At 60.9% G+C, this 1,748-nt stretch overlaps 1 protein-coding gene across 7 annotated transcripts in view; it reads left to right on the top strand.

Annotated features, from left to right (window-relative positions):
• The window catches only part of VEGFA (vascular endothelial growth factor A), a 14,159-nt gene that overhangs the window by 1,727 nt on the left and 10,684 nt on the right, over nucleotides 1–1,748 (top strand). For 5 of the 7 annotated variants that reach the window (XM_010863112.1, XM_010863107.1, XM_010863106.1 and 2 more), the window contains exon 2: nucleotides 1,533–1,581. In XM_010863112.1, coding sequence (XP_010861414.1) covers nucleotides 1,533–1,581 — 49 coding nt within the window. The other 2 variants (XM_010863108.1, XM_010863111.1) reach the window with 2 other exon arrangements.

Here is a 1,748-nt window from a genome sequence, read left to right as displayed (position 1 = left end):
GGGGGGAGGGGGAGGAGAGGCTGCCTGGCCACAGTGTGACCTTCAGAGGCCCCCAGAGAAGGGCACCTGGCCCCTCCCCGCCCAGAACTGCCCCTCCCAGTGCCCCCAGCCTTGGAGGGGGTATGAAATTTCTGACCCCTTTGCTCTCTGGGGCCCAGGAGGAGTGGAGGGCATAGGAGGAATGTTAGCAGAGGGTAACAGGGGTGCCATGGAGATGGGTAAGGGGCTCAGGCAGAGACCCCTGGGCATGGGTGTCCCTGAGGGAGCTGCAGTGGCAGGCTGTCCATCTGGGATCCTGGAAACTGTTATCTGACCTTGGCCCTGGAGGCAAGGCTGGGGGTCTGGGGTGTATTGCAGCAGGGTGTGGGGAGAGAGGCAGACAGACTCTCTGTCTGCAGAGTATGCAGTTCTGTGCGCTAGAGTGCCACTCCGCTGCTCTGGATCTGCCCCAAAGAAGGGCAGGTGGGGTGGGCAGGTGGCCACGACTGGAGACTCTCTGGAAGGGCTGGGAGAAGGCTTCGCCTGTCTCGTGCTGTCAGGTCGGCCTGTCCGGTGCTGTCAGGTCGGCATGGTCGGACTAGTTGACCTTCACAGCTTCTGGGGAGGGGAGGAATGATCTAGTGGGGGTGGGGAGCAACCAGAAGCCTCAGGCTTAGGGAATGTAGGGGGCCCCCTAGGGGCTGGGCAGTGCTAAGGCATTAAAGGCTTCCCTGGTTGCCTTTGAGGAAGGTGCCCAGCAGGTGAGAGGGACTCGGCGACCCCCTCAGTCTGGGAGGGAGAAGAAGCCAGAAAATGAGATGACAGTGCGAGCCTCGGGGCTTTGGAGATAGATTCAGGTTCTGGGGAGACTGGTTCATAGGAAAAAACAGGGCCCTCCCCTCCCCCAGGGTTTCCTCCCAGGTTTTACTCTTTAGGCAACCTGTGGCTTTACTAGGTATTCCTGAGAACAGAAGCGTTTGGGTGGGGGAGGGTGCTTGGCGCCCTGCGGTCCTCTGCACCACCCCCCGCCCCAGCACCAGCTCACCCTGGTATTTGTCATGTCAGCAGGGGAAGGTCCCCATGTTGCTTTTCTCACCCCCAGTCCTTCCTTCCTGCCCCGTCCACGTTCGTCCTCCTGTTTGACCTTAAGACTTGCCCAGGGCTTTGGACCCGGGAGTCAGGGGGGCTGAGAGACTTCACTTGTCCTAGCTCAGCAAGGGGCCGGTGAGAGCTGGGGAAGGGAAATGTCAGGGAGGGGCGGGGACCTGAACAGCATTGCCTTCTGGTGTTTTCTTCCTGTGTTCTGAGCCCCCCTCACCCCCAGTATCTGGTCATTCATTATCTTCCCTGACTTCAGAATTGGAGCAGCTCGGAGAGGGGGTGCTTTGTGCTGTAGGGAGCCCCTGGAGGTGCCCTGCTCGGTTTGGAAGCCCGGGAGAAGCCAGAGGCTGCAGGCTGGGAGGGGTTCCAGGAGGGAGCAGGGGCGGGTTGGCTGGGCCTGCACACCCTTGCCCCTGCCGCTGCCCATTCTTCGCTCTTTGCTTTGTCCTCAGTGGTCCCAGGCTGCACCCATGGCAGAAGGAGGGCAGAAACCCCACGAAGGTAAGTGGCCCCCCACCCCGGCCCCCACCCCGCCTGCACATGGATGGGGTTCCTTGATCCCTGATACCCCAGCAGATGAGTGGGAAGGTCTGTTGGGGGGGATTGTGGGGCCGGTGATCTAGAAAAGATCTAGAAAGGGGATCTAGAAAGGAAAAGGGTGAGTGCCG

The sequence above is a fragment of the Bison bison genome, unplaced genomic scaffold (genome assembly GCF_000754665.1).
Source record: "Bison bison bison isolate TAMUID 2011002044 unplaced genomic scaffold, Bison_UMD1.0 scf7180017864487, whole genome shotgun sequence".
Lineage (NCBI taxonomy): Eukaryota > Metazoa > Chordata > Mammalia > Artiodactyla > Bovidae > Bison > Bison bison.
The sequence above is the reverse complement of the archived record's forward strand: the minus strand, read 5'-3'. Positions and strand labels throughout refer to the sequence as shown.